At 32.2% G+C, this 16,885-nt stretch overlaps 1 protein-coding gene across 3 annotated transcripts; it reads right to left on the reverse strand.

The window, feature by feature from the left end:
- Positions 1-6,842: 6,842 nt before the first annotated feature.
- On the reverse strand, positions 6,843-13,232 carry LOC140817595 (cyclin-dependent kinase F-4-like). 3 transcript variants are annotated; one of them, XM_073177370.1, is made up of 18 exons: positions 13,095-13,232; positions 11,833-12,137; positions 11,180-11,736; positions 11,015-11,093; positions 10,827-10,895; positions 10,654-10,743; positions 10,427-10,565; positions 9,854-9,956; positions 9,713-9,765; positions 9,562-9,628; positions 9,196-9,304; positions 8,861-8,926; positions 8,612-8,680; positions 8,397-8,457; positions 8,191-8,307; positions 7,786-7,817; positions 7,631-7,712; positions 6,843-7,264 (listed from the first exon to the last, which is right to left on the reverse strand). In XM_073177370.1, exons 3-18 carry the CDS (start codon positions 11,185-11,187, stop codon positions 7,092-7,094), a joined length of 1,317 nt encoding a protein of 438 aa, XP_073033471.1. In that variant the 5' UTR covers positions 11,188-11,736; positions 11,833-12,137; positions 13,095-13,232; the 3' UTR covers positions 6,843-7,091. The 3 variants fall into 3 exon arrangements, with proteins under 3 accessions (XP_073033471.1, XP_073033469.1, XP_073033470.1); XM_073177368.1 differs by having other exon boundaries at positions 6,843-7,300; positions 13,095-13,231; XM_073177369.1 differs by lacking the exon at positions 13,095-13,232 and adding an exon at positions 12,752-13,070 and having other exon boundaries at positions 6,843-7,300.
- Between the last annotated feature and the right edge of the window lie 3,653 nt (positions 13,233-16,885).

Here is a 16,885-nt window from a genome sequence, read left to right on the forward strand (position 1 = left end):
CTGAACTCACTAGATCTGTATAGGATATTGATATTTCGTCTCTGATGTAATATTACTGTGTTTTGAATCCGTATATGCTGCAGATTATTGTGAACCAGTGAGAGTATATACAGTTCCAACCGAATCAGAGTTAAATTCGAGAGTTACAGCAGTTCAGAATGTGATCAGAATGTAACAGATATGTGATTGTGTATTTTGTATGAGACTGATTATCTTGTGATGTCAGATGTGTCAGAATTGTACAGAAAAGCTTGATATAAATAGTCAGAGCCGAATACCAGGTAGAGATATTTTCTGAATCGCTAACAGAAAAGACAGAAAGATAGAAATCAGAAGATTTATTACAGAAATTGTATAGTTCTGACGAGAAATGGGGAGTATAATTCGATGAATTTCATAATGAGATTACTTCAATACTTTCCAGATATGATATGATATGGTTATGATTGACAGATTGTTCAATCTATATCTATTAGTTTGTACAGATAACGTACAAACATGACCAACTGACACAGATCGATGTCAGAAAAGTGGTCAGAAAGATCAGAATGTCACAGTAGATTGTATCAGATTGTGACTTTTGATTGATTTGGTACTTGTAATAGAGTATATCATGAGCTTTCTCTTAGATTGTTTTACAGATTGACAGACAGTCAGAATGTACTAGCCAGATATTGGAAGATTTTGGTACAGCTTTGTGCTGGATATTAACACTATACAGCTTTAGTGCTGGATGTTAGCACTAGCTGTTATGAATTATTGTCACTGTATGAATTCCTGTATGACAATAATTATTAAGACAGTTCAGAATGGACAGATTTAAGAAACCAACGTCGGATGACGACGATTGGTATTTGAAGCTGAAGACAGTATATGTCCTTGATTGAGATAAACAGATTTGATAATAGCTGATGATCCTGATATGTGATGAGCTGTAGATTGGTTTATACGGACGTTGTATAGCCAGTAATACGAGATTGATTCTGTCAGAAGGATTGGAGAAGTATTATGACATTGTACTTAGTGAATTCTTTTTCCAGATTGGAATCAGAATCAGTAGAAGTAAGAGAATTCAGAATGAAGATTATCCTGTTGTTGAAAACACAGTAAGATTGTCAGCATGTCAATGAGAATATCTGAAAGACAGAATCTGATATGAGATTGAAATTTCAGAATTGATTCATTGAGATAAGTTTTCTGATTTACCTCTTGTATACGTTTCGTGTTGATATATGACCTGATTACCTGTGATTTCGAGGACGAAATCGTAACTTAGAGGGGGAGAATTGTAAGGTCCGAGATTATAGAAATGATATTATTTTAAACCGAGATTATTGAATTAGAGAATTATGGAGTGTTGAATTATATTCCAAGATGTTTTAACTTATTTAGGATTGAAATTGAATTAAAAGATTGAGCAGGGACCGATTTGCAAATAGTGAAAAGTTGAGGGACTAAAGTGCAATTATGACTTGAATATGACACTTGTCCTTGCATGCAAATATATAATGTATATGTTCTTCATTCCTACGAGACCAACATCAAAGAAAATCGAGAAAGTCCCTCAAAGCTTTAAGGTTGTTTAGATTTTGATTTTGAAGGATTCGTACGTCTGATTTTGAATCCGAGTGCAGTACCGTAATCCTCTCGACACGAGCTACAACTGGACGTAAGTTTTATTGAGTTCTGTTATCATTTGAAATTATGATATTGGAGAAATTATTATTTGACCATTATTATGTGTTCTGGGAATACTAGACATCGTAGAATCGAAGTCAGATCGAAGAACAGATTGATTATGAAATTGTTATGATTTTTCAGATTATATTAATTGAAATTGAATAGATTTGGATTATAGACTGATTACAAATTGTATCGAATATGAGTTATGATTTGTAATTAATATCTGGTGATATGGTATTGACGGGAATACTGAGATTGTGCCGTTATGCCGCTGATTTGAGTTAATGCAGATTAATCAGATTCAGAGTTGAATTGAGAATAAAATATTGATATTATGATTCTTGATATATCGTTTCAGATTTACAGATACAGTCTTGAGTTCAGAACTTCGATTGCTTTAGACCGAGACTATAAACGAAAGGTATAAGTCAGTGTGGTATTGGGAGATCGACTTAAGTCAGTCTAGACTTGAGTTTCCCTAAATCACATACTTTACTTTATTGCATTGATATTGCATTGATTTGATGGATATACTTGTTCTCTTGATTTATAGATAGCAGGTATCAGACGAGAAATCTTGTGACAGAAGTGCCTGATAGTGGTGGGATCGCCACGGGCACATTGCACGATGTCACAGGATAGTGTAGACATCTTGGGACGGAAGTGCCTGACAGTGGCGGGATCGCCACGGGCACATTGCACGATGTCTCAAGATGGGTTATTAGCGATAGAGCTACAGTCCATGACGGATAGGTCAGGACACCGGATGTTGGTTATATCGAGTAATAGGAATTGGAATTCTTCTATTACGGAATTCGATATAGGAACACCATATTTGGTTATATCGAGTAATAGGAACAGAGTTCCTTCTATTACGGAATTCGATATAGGAATACCACATTTGGAAAGCGGGATCCCTAGACTAGGATTGAGTCTAGTCTGAATGATAGAGTTATGATCATTGTCGACACTCTATGATTGTTTATGTTCAGATTTTGATACATATATCTGTTACCTGATTACATGCTTTATATTTGTTTATATGATTGCATGTTTCGTTGATTTATACTGGGATTTATTCTCACCGGAGTTATCCGGCTGTTGTCTTGTCTGTATGTGTACATGACAACAGGTGGGACAGGATCAGGGCAGAAGATGAGGAGAGATCGTGATAGAGTGGAGACTTCGGACTTGGATGTATATAGGATTTTGACACTTGATATTTAGACGTTGAACCTTAGTTTTACTGATTTTAGACGATACAGGACTTGTACTTTATTTTATACTGAGTTGTATATTAGTTGATTTCACTACGTTCCGCATTTTAAAAAAAATAAATAAAAAAATTTTTAGACCCTGTTTTATAATTGATTAATTAGTCCCAACGATGATTAAGAACTTGATTAGCGTCTGGGTCCCCACAACATGGATGGTCCAAATAAGATATTCGTCTCACAAATACAACCCGTGAGACCGTCTCACACAAGTTTTTGTGTTATATTTTTGCAGTATAGTCGAGAAGCAGTAATATTCGATCTATCTTTTTGAGGGAACTTTGACAATTAAAACAATGAAAATGATATTTTTCGATAAACTACAATTAAAATTTGTATAAATAATTGTTCTCACTTTATTCACGATGTGTATTTACAGAATTCTTGGAAAACAATATATTTATTTAAAACAAAACCATGAAGATATTTTTTATTGTCTAGGGAGAAAATATATATGAGATTAGATTAAAATTAATGTTAATTTTTCTTTAATTTTTGAAATATATTTTAAAAAATAAATATATAATTAATTATTTCGCAGATCTAAAGAACTAAATAACATCAACAATATATTTTTAGCCTATTATAAATGCTGCATTTGGTTGCAAGGAATAAATTATTCTTAATATTAATTTTATTTTGTAAATATTATTGATGTTATTTAGTTCTTTAGAATTGCGAAATAGTATTTTTATATGTATTTTAAAAAATATTTCAAAAATTGAAGAAAATTAAACAAAAATTCTAATATAATCTCTAGTTTATTCTCTTTTAATAGAGTGTTTAGTTAAACTTATTTAAAATAATTTATTTCAAGACAGTTTTAATAATGCAACATATTCATTATTTTTATTTAATTTCGAATCAATCCTTAAAAATATTTTTCCATTTGTAAGTATCACCGTATCGTATTCATCTTATCCTTTTTATTAACTTTTTGTTTGGGAAACGTTTTATTCTTTTGAACAAAATAGTAATATATATTTATTTGGAAATCAAAAGTATTCGAAAACATACCCAAAAAAACCCTTCATAAATGTTCATACATTGATAATTTATAATATATTCTGCATCGATACGCCAAATTTAAACAAAATATCATATTCGAGACTCAATTATAACTAACATTAATACGGCTAAAAAAATATATCAATGTTGAAAAAAAAAAAACAAAAAAAAAAACCATGTTCCAATCTCAGTCGAATCGAGTACCAGCTAGTTGCCCAAACATCAATTGTTTTTAGTTGCCTCGATTAATCAGTCATTACAAAAAATAAATAAAAAATATTAGCGACGGTCAAACCGTCGTTAAAAGGGTAAAACGACGGTTTTAACGACATTTTGAAAGTCCGACACAGAAATGCGCGAGCCTTCTCAAAGCGACGGTTCAACAACACCGTCGCTAAAAAAAGCGACGGTTATTTGAACACGGTTGCTATAAAAAGCGACGGTTTTGACATTACCGTCGCTTAATATAGCGACCGTTATCACAACATCGTCGCTATAAAGAGCGACGGTTCTACTAAAACCGTCGCTATTTATAGCGACGGTATATGTAAAACCGTCGCTATATTAATTGGCGGTTTTTTTAATAAAGCGACGGTACGTAACAAAAGTCCATCTAATGCACCGCGACGATAATAAATTTAAGCAAAAATTAATGTATTAAATTTACACAAATAAATTAATACGTTAAATCATGTATTAAACTTTCTGTACAAAAAAAAAAAAACTTTCAAACCTGATGTTGCACGAAGATTTAGCTGCTTCCACGTGACGCTGGAAAATCACCCGCGTAACAAATCTACAAAATAAATACGAAATAGTTAGTACAAAATAAAAAACCGAAACTTCGAAAATTTTTGAGAGTTTGGTTACTACCAGAGATAGGTGAAAATCGCTCAAGAAAATTGTTCGGAACCTCGGTATAAATAGAATCATAGCGACGGTTTAGGGTAAAACTGTCGCCAGTAGCGACAGTTTTCCATAAACCGTCGCCGATTTCATCGGCGACGGTTACATATACCGTCGCCGATTCTGACGACGACGGTTTAATGATACCGTCGCAGAATCAAATCGGCGACAGTTTACAAAAACCGTCGCAGACCGGCGACGGTTTGTATTAAACCGTCGCTATATATCGGAAGTAAAAAAGCGACGGTTTATTGACACCGTCGCAATATATTACGACGGTTTATTCAATCGTGGCTAAAAATGCGACGGTTTATAGTAAACCGTGGCTAAAAAGCGACGGTTTTTATTAAACTGTGACTAAAAAAGCGACAGTATTTATTAAACTGTCGCTTTTTATTTTGCGACGGTTGCGTAAAAAACCGTAGCTATATGGCGACGGTTAGAATAAACCGTCGCAATATTTGCGACGGTTTCGGTAATCGTCGCTAAGCCTTTCGTTTTTTCTAGTGGTCATACAATTGACACGTGAGATCATTTTACGTGGTATCTAATTCTATTGTGCTTCATTTAATTATTAATCTATTCGATCAACTAAAATTAAAAGGAACTTGTATATTGTCATTTGTCATATACGATCCTAAAAAGTCATTGTGAACATGGTTTAAAAAATTCATCTTTCAAATGTAATTTTAATTTCTATAATATAATTAATTTTTCAATATCTCAACTAGGAAAAACATTAATTCATCTTTAAATAATAATTATAAAGTCAAATTTATTCCGTGAAACAATTATTATATATCTACAATAGCCAAATGGGTAAAATGAAATTCATAAATTTAACTATAATTTCGACATCAACGACAAAATATAACATAAAAACTATTATAAGATCGTTTCAGATATCAATTTTGTTAGTTGGATCTTCGACCTGACCATGTAACCAAAAAATATCATTTTTATGTTAAAAATATTATTTTTGATGACAATCATGTATCAAGTCAACCCGTTTCATAGATAAAAACTAATGAAACTTTCTCACAAAATATCTACTCAAAAATTAATCCAGATAACTATTACTATTCATTTACCATACATTTTCCAAATTTTCATTCATCAAATTTCATGATAAATTTAATACAAAATCTCATTATAGCAAAATCCTACTATATAATAACAAAATCTCATGATATAATTGTGATAAATATTATCGTACGATATATTAATGATACCTTTAGCATTACTCTTTTATTAATTATACATTTATTTTACTTATTGTAAATCAAGCAAAAGATACTAAGATGCACTTGGTAAAGGGGTACCGTGCATCTCTCCTAACTCCAATCCCCAAGTATGGGGAACCCCATCCACTTCAAGTCCTTAAAAATGAACGTTATAGTTCTTGAAATGAAATCAACTACCAATTATTAATTACTACTAGTGTACCGACGCACGCAACGCGTGCTTGTATAATATTTTTTATAATTTATTTGATTTATATTTAAATGAGGATAAATATATAATTATAATAAATAGTGAAGGACTAAACTGTAATTTTGATATATAAATTAAAAAATAAATTTAAAAATAGAAAAAATGATCTCTATAGAAATTGAACCTTTAACCTATACCCTTAAGAACAAAGACTCTAACCGCTGAAGTACATATAACTTACATTTAAATTTTAACATTTTATTAATATATATAATTAATACAACAGATCATGACATCAAAGTTAGTTACTCTAAGTGCCTCCCCCTTAATAAAATGGTATAGATATATAAATGATCGATAATTTATATTCAAATTGATGAATTTTTAGGGGATAAATTAATCACAATTGAAATGAACTTTGACCGAGGCATATGCTACGTTAATTGAACATGGGGAAACATGCTCTTTAAATTAATTGAAATCAATTCAAGAATTCGGTTAGGGAAATGATAATGAGTATGCTTGGGAGATGTCAACTCAAGCGAAGCACATCCAACTTCATAAATTTTCAAAACATTATTGTAACATCACAAACTAGAATCTTGATGTGGGTACTTATTACAAACCAACACACGAAAAAAAAAACTCGCAACATCACCAAAGCATACACATGGAATATGTGACAAATAGTGCGCTATTAGTACAAATATTACTAAACCAAGTAAACTATATGTCTGTGCCGATAGACATATAAGCTGAGTTACGCTGCACACTGGTATACGAGAGTCAAGCTACCTTCCTTGCACAAGTACCTCTTCCAGGAACTAAATCTTGTGATCGTCGAAAGAACGGATTTGGATGCTCGTGCCATCCTCCAGCTTTCATAGGTGGTGGCACCAACGGCTTTGCAAGTGGTTTACCAGAGCCCACTGCCATGTTTGCCAATTTCTCAGTTGTGTCTGAAACGCCACGCAATGGTCCCAAGTCACCAGCCACTGTTAAACAAGTGGTTAAATATTCAAGTTCAAAAACTGTGAAAGCAGCTCGATATAGTGGTCAAATTATGTTTTCCAGTGACTAAATATGCAGCAGTAAGTTGTTCGCGTGCATGTTTAAAACATCCACAAGGCACTGATGAAAAACTTCCAGCTGGAACAGAGTGCCGTAAATAAGAACAGTAAATGACGAAATGGAAAAGGCATATTCTCCACCGCGATGTATAGCGAACTGCCATAGCTGTCCGGTCAATTTGCAAATGATGGAAAATATTGTATTTCCAACATCCAACTTGCAAGCTAGAAGTGGACATAGAACAAGTTACTTACGTGGTCCATTCATTCCAGTTGACCTGTATTTTGGCTGTTGCTTCACATAGTTGTTCAGGTTCTTGTCAGCCTTAGTCGAATTCTAAAAGTAAAAGCATAAAATTTCACTTCCTAGGTATTGAATAGTGTGAGAATCAAATTAACTTTAAACCTACCTGATTATTCAAGTCCAACCTCCTTTGCAAACCTGGGAAGAGAATATAATCAGGTAACATTCTGATTCATTAGAATATATTTTTACACCCAACACAAAACACATACATGCATAATAACATAAACAAAATAGAACACATTTAAAGAGGCACACAGGCATAAAAATTGAAGGTAAATAGAATAAAAATCATCACAAATACCTTTGGCATCATCTCACGCAATTATTCCCCCCCTCCCAATGTGCACACACGGGAACATGTCATGATATTTTAGATTAATTGGTATCAAATAAGCAATAGCCTGGTATTCACCGTAAAAAAGCAGACAAACTGCACTCTTCTACATGAAAAAAAACTTCTGACCTTAATCAACATTAATTAGTGAATATCGTATGAAAGTCGCTGCACCTGGACTCAAATATGCCTGTGACTTGGCAGGATAATAATTGTTCACGGGCTTTGGGTTGGTTAAATTCCCAGGGTTTCTCCAACCCAATTTTTGCTCCACGACTCCCCTCGTACCAGCTGCAACAGCTCAAAGTCTTAATGATCTACTTAATTGATATATTATTTAACAATCAAGTGAAGAGGAAGAATTTTTTGAGAGGACTGACCAGGAGGTGTTCTTGCAATAGCAGCCTTCGAGCGTAAAGATGGTGGAACATAAAAGCAATTCTGCAACATTGCAAAACATAATTCTCACCTGATAGCTCTTCGATCACTTTGAAAGTAAACATTTATCTATGGTTTAGAACAGATTTTCAAAAGAAAAAGAAGAAGAAGATAAAATAGACTATAGAGGCACACACACACAAACAGAGCAAGCAACCTGGAAGAAAGGATGTCGGAGAGCCTCCATTGCCGTTGGTCTTTTGCATGGGTCCCATGAACAAAGCGACTGCATTTAGCACAAATATGAAAGGGAAATTGTCATTTTTTATATGAAATCAACTGGTAGACAAAGATTAAAGAAACTACGCTTTGCACAAACAATCTTCTCTTGATAACAATCAGATCAGGGCACAATAACTACGAAGGAAGAGAGATAAAAAGGAAACAGAATTTATGCTTTACTTACTGTAATAAGGTCAGCTGCAGCCTCACTAATGCCTGGTGCCAATGAAGAGACGTGTACCCCATCAACCTGATTAATGATTAAAATTACAGGTAAGGGAAAAAATATGCCGACGAGGAACGCATTCACTGAAAGAAACTACAAGCAAAAAAATATAAATATCTAAGAATTACTTCAAAAATCTTAATAAGCACAAAATCAAACCCACAGCGGAAATGTATTTACAAAGAAAGCAGGCTGAAGAAGAGAAAACTTTAATGACAAGCAGCATTAATAGGTTAATGTGTGCCTCGGGACATCAAACATTAATCAGAAGCTAGAAGCAAAGGCATACTTACTTGCGGAAACTGATAAGCAATAGCCTTAGCCAGTTCAAGCCCCTTGGGCCAATCATTCTTGGTTGGGGTGCCAAGTACACAGCATATCTTAAAAATCTCATCAGGCTCACTGTACAAAAATATATAAGAGTCAAGTATTCGCGTTTAACAGTTAAAGAACAGGCAAAGTAAAGAAAACGTATTGTATACATATATATTAAAATAATGTCAAGTTTCATCTTGATGGAGGAAAGCATCCTATCAAGCCATACAATGATGTGGAACGTGATTTTACATAAAGAGTAAAAAATTCAAACTAGGTCTGGTTAAAAGTTCATTTAAAACCAAGAAAGCAAGAGACAGGACGATACATGAGGATCATTGTACCTTGAGCCTGGAAATAGAGGATGAAGTGAAAATAATTCAGCCATTATCGCACCCATAGCCCACATGTCTACAAAGTGGAAGAGAAAAATATAATGTCGCAGGAAAAAAACATTAATAAAATAACTGCAGCTAATTTGTATCTTCTACTCACCAACTGGCGGACCATATGTTGGTGCCTGAAGCAGAACTTCAGGGGCCCGATACCTGCAAGGGTTAAAGTCTAAGCTTCCAGGAAAATCGTAAAACATGGAAGTGAATAAAAGGAACAAGAGATGAGTAGATAACCACAAACCAGCGTGTCGAGACATAATTAGTGAATGGAGGGAAAGAATTGGTCTCACGAGCAAGACCAAAATCAGCAATTTTTATGACATCCTTTGATACTAGCAAGTTCTCTGTTTCAGGGACTCACAAAGTAAATGAAAAGAACTAGCTAACCAGGTACAGACACAATGACAGTATGAGAAAATAAAGAATAAATAGCAATTCAATACAACGGACATTTGCCAATAACAGAAAAACCATTAACATATAGATACTGGAATTTGCAGTGCAAAATAGAGTCCAAAAATACATATGCTATACTGCAAAGTTCAAAAAAGAAAAAAAAAAATAGATTATTCATGCAAAATTAAAGCACACAGAGATGAAAAATATAGCTGATAATGAGACTGCAAGATGGGGTATGCAGTCAAGATAAGCATTACCAACAATCAATTGTAAGCAAAACTAATAAATAAAGAGACATTTCTAAGATATATTTGATAGTCAAGTTTAATCAAAATTCTACAAACAACATATAGCACACAAATAATAATACATAGAAGCCTTGTACAAATTGTAAAAAAACTATAGTAGTAATAACCTGGCTTGAGGTCACGATGGAAGTACCCCCGCTGATGAATGTACGCTAGACCTTGGAATACTTGGAAGCACCAATTCCTCACTTCAGCTTCTGACAAATAATTTCTTCTGTCCTTCATAAGTTGGTATAGATTGCATTCCTGAAAATTGACAAAAATAAGAATGTAAATGGAAAAGGAATTATAAATGGCCACAGAAGTAAAGACTTATAGGAACAAAATATTGTACCATATATTCAAACACAAAGTACAAGACATCATTTTCTCTAATGACTTCCTTCAGCTTGACTATATTTGGATGGTTCATTTTTCTCAGCGACTGCCAAGAGGAAAACCAATCAATCAAATTTTTTAAAAAAAAAAAATTCGCAAATAACCACCCACGGAAACAAATCCAATCACCTTGACTTCTCTCAGATTTATGCATTCTTCCCATGAATAGTATTTCTTCTTCATTCTTTTTATTGCAACCTGTTAAAACAATTCATTAGTTAAAATGACAAACATTATGAATTTTTATTTTTGGCAGGGGAGGACAATGGCAAACTCAACGTAACACTAAGGCCTACGTAAAGAATAACTACACCTACCACTTCACCAGATTGCTTATTCAGAGCTCGCCATACACTTCCAAATGTACCATCACCAACTTCCTTAATAATCTTGTATCTACAATGATTATTATTATAGCTTAATCAAATGGAGAAAAAAAGCTAACACTGAGTATATTAATAAATAAGATTTAAAACCAACACCTTTCCATTCTTGCCCAGGAAACTATTTAATGGAAAACAGATGTGCTAACGTCCTGAAGTTATTATATTCCCTAAATGACCATAAAAGATATTTATTAAAACGGCCTGGCTGACTCAGCAGTATCCACCATCAATTTTCTTTTGCATTCCAATCCGGCAGAACCAACAAATTTGTGATAGATGGCCTAGCAGCCTTATTAGTTAAATATACCAAATCAACCACCTCCATGATTGGACAAGGCAGTGCAGGCGCTGGAAAACGGAAAAAGCATATCTTCTCTATACTAGTACAAAACCGACTGATTTAGATAATTATGACCAAAGAAGTTCAACATTTGGCTCAAGGCACAGTCAACCAAGGTTTCCAAGCTTTATCAAAAAACTAGATACTGGATTCAGTTTTGATCATCAATCAAACAAATCTCACAGCTCTTCACAGCAAATCATTTGGGAGAAGGCATAAAGATGACTGCTGTTGTAAACTACTCCTGTGCAGACAACTCTGTCTAATATCTAACACAAAAATAACTTTCTCCAACTACTTGCAGACTTCAGACCTGAGATAAAAAAAAAATACAATCTTGTTACCGGTGTAATCAGTCTCTTAATTTCCACATATAACTAGTCAAAGAAAGACAGAAACTAAAAAGTACCTCATAGATCGGTTACAAACGATTTCGAATGGATGTTGATTGGCGATGCAGTAGCAACTAGATAATAACATGAAAAGACTTATGGGTGTGACATAAACTGACAGTATAACAAGCATCCAGGAGATGTGGATGTAGACAATTCACATGCAGCAGTGCATTGTAGATCCAACACCTCCTTTGAAAGAAACGCACAGCCGCCGGTCAAGAGTTTCCTCAAATGAAAACATCCGGAGCTGAGAGCAATCTGACCATAGGTAAATTTGTTCCATATCCAAGATAATTCTAATTTCTTTGAATCAGCAGTTCTGAGACCATGAAGAAACAAATTTTCAGCGACATTCCCAGAGAAAAATTACAAAAAGCATAAAAAGAATCTAGCCCCGAGCGGGAGGGAAATAGACAAATAGACACCCAAAACTCCGATAAAAGAACACTTTGAATTCAATAAACTACGGATTTTCAGTAAAAGCAACTGATGAGAAACAAAGTTCACACATAATTGACTCATACAGCTAAAAAATAATAACCACATGGTAAGAGAAATCAGACAATATTCGGATTCGCCTTCTATAACAAACCACCACAAGTTTTGATTCCCAGATTTAGTATTATCCAGCTAACACTTTCACAAACAAGAATTTCCAGATATACAGCAGCCAAGCTCTCCCTTACCAATATCTAAGACAAATAATATACTAAAACTGAGGAAACAGTGTATCAAACAATTAACAAACCCTAACGACAATCCAATCAAAATTATACGAATTAATACCAAACTAAATAAAAATTTAAATACAACCGTTGAAAAAAACAGCATAAATTTAAATAAAACAGAGAATATTCCAGATCATCGAATCGCATAAGCAGTAACGAATTAGAAAATCCAAAGACTACAGTCGTGTTTAAAAGATAGCAATACCCGATACAACGATCAGTGAACAAACAATCCCCAAAATAATCCAAAAATCAGATTCCAAACCACTGAATTGCCTAAGCATCATCAAATTTGGGGAAAAGTTCTCAAATCCTAAATACATGATTATAATAAAAAGAAAAACAACGGTTCAGCAAGTAAAAAGCAAAAATCGCTAAATTAAATCCGAAAATCCATCCCAGATCCCCGAACACGAACGGAGAACCGGAATGATCGAAATCAGGTCTAAGTTCGAATCACATCAAGAACTGTAGACGCGTAATAATCATGATTGCATAAACAATAAGTGCGTGAATCACACTTGTACAGAGAGAGGAAAATCATGTACCCGTGGAGATGCCGCCACCCACACTCTCTCTGATTCCGACCTCAATTTCGGATTTTATATAAAACTTTTGGCAGTACCTTCGTAAATTCGCAATTATATGAGCTCTGATATGAGTAAATTACTTCCCCATCCCCCATTGTTTACTGCAATCTCATATTCATCCCTATAAGTTTTTTTCTTTTTCGATTACACCCTTCTTACCAAATTCACCTCTAAGTTAACTAATTATTTTTGTTATTTTCAGATTATTAATTTTTTTATTTAAAAATTTAAAAATATAAATAAAAATATTACTAAATGTAAACATTTTACTTAATATATGATTTAAAAATTTAAAAAGAAAATTCATTTTAAGCGGAAAAAAATTATATAATATGGATATAATTTTAATTTTTTTAAAAAAATTTACCAAATCAATTATTATTATTAGTGTTTCGTGACACCCGATATGTACTGAATCATATTTTTTGTGTTTGATAATTCTTATGTAATATCTGAGATAGTTTGAACTTTTAAATAAATTATAGATAAGTTGAAAAAAAAATCGGAAAATGATTAAGAGTTGTAAAGGAGTGAGTCTCATGTGAGACCGTCTCACGGATCAAAATCTGTGAGACCGTCTCACGGATCAAAATCTGTGAGACGGGTCAACCCTATCCATATTCACAATAAAAAGCAATACTTTTAGCATAAAAAGTAATACTTTTTCATGAGTGACCTAAATAAGAGATCCGTCTTACAGATACGACCCGTGAGACCGTCTCACACAAGTTTTTGTCGTTGTACAAAATGTACTATAAACCCACACCGGAAAAGTTAGCTAAAAATATTATGGAGCGTAAAATTATATTGAGAATATGATGTCTCATTTTTCAATTGTAATATAATAATATAATATAGATAAGGGTCTCCACTTTAATTATACGACGAGTAAGATAACTAAAAACATGTTTTTAGTGTGTATTGTATGCCCCTGAATTAACTTTTAAATTGAAATAAAATTAAAGGTACCCCCATTTTTAGTATCAATTATTCGGATTTTTTTTTAAAGCTTTACATTGATAAGAATGATTTATATTTTTGCACCAAAACAGAAAACTAGTAATATTATATCTATCGAGGGAACTTTGACAATTAAAGCAATGAAAATGATATTTTTCGATAAACTACAATTAAAATTTGTAGATAGCTACATTACTTTTCATATAAATAAATAATTGTTCTCGCTTTATTCACTATGTGTATTTACAAAAATTTTGGAAAACAATATATTTATTTACAACAAAACCATGAAGATATTTTTTATTGTATAGAGAGAATATATATGAGATCAAATTAACATTTTTGTTTTTTTTTATTTTACATATCATTAATAATAATACTTTCAATATAAAAGTAATATTTTCAGTAGTTGGGTCGGGTTAGTGATCTGTATCACAAAATTGACCCGTGAAATCATTTTTTGTGGTATCTAATTGTATTTTGCTTCATTTGATTATTAATCTCTTCGACCAAATAAAATTGAGAGGAACTAGTATACTGTTATATACAGCCCCAGAAAGTCGTTGTGAACATGGTTTAAAAAAAGACAAAAACTTGTGTGAGACGGTCTCACGGGTCGTATTTGTGAGACGGATCTTTTATTTGGGTCACCCATGAAAAAGTATTACTTTTTATGCTAAGAGTATTACTTTTATTGTGAATATGGGTAGGGTTGACCCGTCTCACAGATTATGATCCGTGAGACGGTCTCACATGAGACTTACTCTTAAAAAAATCCATCTTCCAAACACAATTTTAATTTCTATATTAATTATCCAAATCAAATATAATTAATTTTTCAATAGCTGGATTATGAAAAAACATTAAGAGTGTGTCTCTTTTGAGACTGTCTCACGAATCTTTATCTGTGATATGGGTCAATCCTACCGATATTCACAATAAAAAAATAATATTCATAGCATAAAAAAATAATATTTTTTCATGAATGATTCAAATAAAATATATGTCTCACAAAATACAACATGTGAGACCGTCTCACGTCAGTTTTTGCCTAACATTAATTCATCTTTAAATAATAATTATGAAGTCAAATTTATTTTTTGAAACAATTACTATATATCTACAATAGCCAAAAGGCTAAAATGAAATTTATAAATTTAACTATAATTTTGACATCACCAACAAAATTTAACACAAAAACTCTTGTAAAACCGTCTCAAATATCAATTTTGTTGGTCGGATCTCCGACTTAACACAACGTATCTACTCAAAAATTAATCCAGATAACTATTACTATTCATCTCCGATCATTTTCCGTATATAAGTCATCTCAATAATTCCTACTAGTTATAAATATATAATCCTACTATTCAAAGTAAACGCCACTAAAGGACAATGTCTAGCAGTAGCGAGTTACCAAATTACGAACCTAACAAAATACATTTTATAAAGCGCAAATAGAACCAATCGTTTTCTCGAACAATTTCTTGAAATCTGTATTTTTAAAATTTAAAATAACACAAAACCTAGAGATTTTAAAGTTACCACTTGTATATGTAAACTTGGTTAAAAAATTATGTAAATCCATTTTCTAAATTTACATGTTTTCAAAAGTCCAATGATGCATAACGCGGGACTGAGAATTATTTAATACAAGGCATGAGATAATAATTGTTCCCAAATATAAAGCAAATAGTGGTCCCATGATAGACATGGCATAAGGTTGCCAAACTATTAAATTGAGTCATTCTATAGTACAATAAAATATATACAATAATTTTTATAACATAAAAAAATTCAATACAAAAATTTCATTTATCATAATCTCATGGTAAATTCAATATAAAATCTCATGAAATATTAATAAAATATGATGATATAATTGTCGTAAATATCGATGTATGATATATTTGTGGCAGTTTTAACATTATTCAAATAATTATACCAATGATCATACGTAAATAAACAAAGATTCTAAATTATTATTTTTTAGGAATATAAATATATACAGCCGACATTTAGGTCAAATGTTATTAAAATAATTGTACTCAAGTGAATCAAAAGATTATTTTAAAGGTTAATGAGATGCATAAGGTTCGTATTTTTATATTAGGTATCATTCATCATTATATTCATGAGTCAAACAATATCTAAATTGTACATGTTCTAATGTTCACGTATATCGCGTAATAAAAACCATATATATTGAAAGTGTTTATCTCGTTGTAATTAATATCAGTACGCTGTATTACAATATGTACAAGGTTCGGATTCTTATTCCGAATTTAATCGAAAAAGAAACACAGAAAGAAGAATAATTGAGAAATTCCAACTTTACAACTTTCATTCTTGAAAACAAATGTCATGGTGGCACAATTATAGGAGCACCAATTCCCGCACTAGGTAATATGAAAAGAACAAAGAAAGTGCATGCATGAAAAGTGGTACGTGAATCTAGATGTTTAATTAAATTCTATTTTTCTTACCAGAAATTATATATATATATATATATATATATATATATATATATATATATATATATATATATATATATATATATATATATATATATATTAAAATTTTAGTTAAAAATCATATTTTTTTTTCTGACAAAATATTATTGTTAAAGGGAAATATGGATCATGTCCTACTCACCACTTTGCTATTATTATTGGAAGATGTAATGAAGTTAGGTCATGAGAATATGTAGGTGGCAACACATTGATTATTCTATCTTATCCTTTTAATTTTTTACAGTATATTATTTCATGAGAATGAATCGATTTCTG

The sequence above is a fragment of the Primulina eburnea genome, chromosome 16 (assembly GCF_022965805.1).
Source record: "Primulina eburnea isolate SZY01 chromosome 16, ASM2296580v1, whole genome shotgun sequence".
In the NCBI taxonomy this organism is placed as follows: Eukaryota; Viridiplantae; Streptophyta; class Magnoliopsida; order Lamiales; family Gesneriaceae; genus Primulina; species Primulina eburnea.